This window comes from Fulmarus glacialis, unplaced genomic scaffold, assembly GCF_000690835.1.
Source record: "Fulmarus glacialis isolate BGI_N327 unplaced genomic scaffold, ASM69083v1 scaffold25156, whole genome shotgun sequence".
In the NCBI taxonomy this organism is placed as follows: Eukaryota; Metazoa; Chordata; class Aves; order Procellariiformes; family Procellariidae; genus Fulmarus; species Fulmarus glacialis.
The window spans coordinates 4,378-7,159 of record NW_009220381.1 but is presented as its reverse complement, the minus strand read 5'-3'; the positions used below and the strand labels follow the sequence as shown (position 1 = coordinate 7,159).

At 56.8% G+C, this 2,782-nt stretch overlaps 1 protein-coding gene across 1 annotated transcript; it reads left to right on the top strand.

Moving 5' to 3' along the window:
• Nucleotides 1-1,774: 1,774 nt before the first annotated feature.
• Nucleotides 1,775-2,408, top strand: ADORA1 (adenosine A1 receptor; the record flags this gene model as incomplete). Its single annotated transcript, XM_009580745.1, has 1 exon — nucleotides 1,775-2,408. A coding segment is annotated over one exon (634 nt), but the record flags the coding sequence as incomplete, so codon positions are not given.
• Nucleotides 2,409-2,782: the final 374 nt, after the last annotated feature.

Sequence of the window (2,782 nt, the reverse complement as noted above, 5' to 3'; positions counted from 1 at the left end):
CCCGGGACGGCAGCGCGTTCAGCAAAATCAGTAGAAGACCCTAGAAACGCCCGGGAGTGGGGAGATGGGACACAGCTTGCAGGGACTGCAAAGAGGGAAGGAGCTAAGGGCAGGGGCATTGCTCCTGTCAGTTCTAGTGTCACCCCCTGAGCTGCTCAAGCCTGGGGAGGTGGGCTGGAAGGGCACACCAGCCCTCCCCAAGGACCTGTTATTGGTGACGTGGGGTGCACGGGTCAGCACACCGCCCGAGGGGAGCCTCTGCTATCCCTCTGCCACCCACCACTCCCATGGCCCCCCCCCAACTTTCCCTTCGCTTGGCCCACAGCGCTGGTGCTCTCCCACCACCCCTCGTCCTCCCCGTGCCCCAGCTCTCCCTGCCCTGCGCCTTTCTCAGGGTCTCCTGCCCTCTCTCCTTCCCACAAGGAATAAATCACCCTCTGGCTCCAGCCTTGGCTCTCAGAGGAAACAGCAGCCCGTGTTGCCACCTCCTTCCCACGGGACCTGGCTGCCTCCGGGATGCTGAGAATCTTTTCCCAGACCAGAGTGGGTTCATTCGGGAAAGCTGTCGGGGACCGGTCGCTCTGGACCCTCTGGACTCCTGGGGACCGATGTCCCCCCTCCACCCTGCGCCCCTCCATGCTCCCACCCTGACACCTTGCCCATGAGATGAGTCCTGAGAATGGACTTTCAAGGGAGAGGGAGAGTGGGTTTGGGTCCTTGACTGTATTAAAAAGCCCCAAAATGAGCCATATTTCCACCACAGGTAAAGGCTGCAGACATGCAGCAGGGAGCTCTGAGCATCAGGATGGAGATCCAGGTTCTCCAGCCACCTTCGCTTGGTCCCCGTGGCCAGGTTAACACCGGCATCACTGAAAAACCCAGTAAACAGTCAGAAAAACGTTCTTTGTTCAATCCCCTGTGGTGGAAAGTAGTAACACTTGGCCTGCAAATCTTCTTGGCCTCCAAGGAGAAGATTTCCTTTGAGGGCCAGGGGGAAAAATCAATCTAGCAGGCTGCACTTCCCACTCGGAGAGCTCTGGAGAGACGAGCCCAGCCCCAGCCTGCTCCCCGGTGGCATCAGGGAGGGCGCAGAGCCCAGCCGGAGCCCGGCTCTCCTCCTCCTCCATCCCTTGGCACCGGCCCATCAGGAAAGAGGGTTTTGTTGATGGCCCCGGCACATTAGGAAATGAAACAGGCTGTGCCCAGAAGCTTCCCCAGGGGTCCATTAGTACCTGTGGATCCTTCCTCCAGCCCAGCGTGTCCCAGAGGATGCTTTTGCTGGCGATTTCCTCTCCCGGCGCAGGGGGAATTGTCTGGGGCAGGGTGCCAGCAGGGCTGGTGCATGGGGGGAGGAAAGGGTGACCTGCTGCTCTGGGTGTAGGGTGCTCAGATGTAAGGTGGGCTGCCGGAGTGACATGAATCCCGCCCCCAGATATGAGGGTTGAACATATAGACACACTCCAGGTTGCTAATGCATTTCGCGGCTTGGCATCAACCCCCAGAGCTCCAGGATCGTGTCTGAGGTCTCTGCCCATCCCTGAGGCCGGGGGTGGTGGGTGGGAGACAGGGTGAGGTTCCCCAGGGCATGTGCAGAGAAACCAGCCCGTTAACACATCTATCAGGGCAAGCTGTTTCCAATTGCCAAGGAAGGGAGTGAGGAGCATCATGCCATCTCAGCATGGGCACTGCCAACCCACGTGGAGCAATCTTAACCCCCAGGCAGAGCGTCGCGCTTGTGTTTAATTCTTTCCTGCGGTTGTTGTCTCTTCCACAGGTATAAGAGCATGGTGACAACCCGGCGGGCAGCAGTGGCCATCGCTTGCTGTTGGATCATCTCCTTTCTGGTGGGACTCACCCCTATGTTTGGCTGGAACAACCTGAACAAGATGCGGAGGACTCAGGAGCTGAACGCCAGCCACACGGAGTTTGTCATCAAGTGCCAGTTTGAGACGGTCATCAGCATGGAGTACATGGTGTACTTCAACTTCTTCGTTTGGGTCCTGCCTCCCCTGTTGCTGATGCTGCTCATCTACCTGGAAGTCTTCAACCTCATCCGCAAGCAACTCAACAAGAAGGTCTCCTCCAGTTCCAACGACCCCCAGAAGTATTATGGGAAGGAGCTGAAGATCGCCAAGTCGTTAGCACTGGTCCTCTTCCTCTTTGCGCTCAGCTGGCTCCCTCTGCACGTCCTCAACTGCATCACCTTGTTCTGCCCATCCTGCGAGACGCCGCACATCCTCACCTACATCGCCATCTTCCTCACCCACGGCAACTCGGCCATGAACCCCATCGTCTACGCCTTCAGGATCAAGAAGTTCCGGACAGCCTTCCTGCAGATCTGGAACCAGTACTTCTGCTGCAAAACCAACAAAAACGCCAGCACCACCACGGCCGAGCTGGGCAACTAAGAGCTGGGAGAAAGCAGAGAGGGGTCCTCCGTGCCCAACCCGGTCCCCATCTGACCGCTGTTCCTGCTGTCAGGGGAAGGGGTCGTGAGGATCCGGGAGGGCTGGGTTCACCAGCCCTGTGCAATCCGAACAGCCGTGTCCCCCAGCTGCCCCAGGGGTTTATTTATTCACAAGCATTGTACTGTTTTGAAATTGTAGCCTGCACTGTTCCTTTCCTTTTTTTTTTTTTCTGTTTGTTTTTGTTTTTCATTTTTTTAAGGGTTGCCAAGTATTTAAGGAGAAATTGTACAGACAAAGGCGCAGTTTATCTTCATGCAAATAAAGTAAAACCACACAGGAGGTCCTCTGCCATTGATGGAGACCTCTGGCTCCTT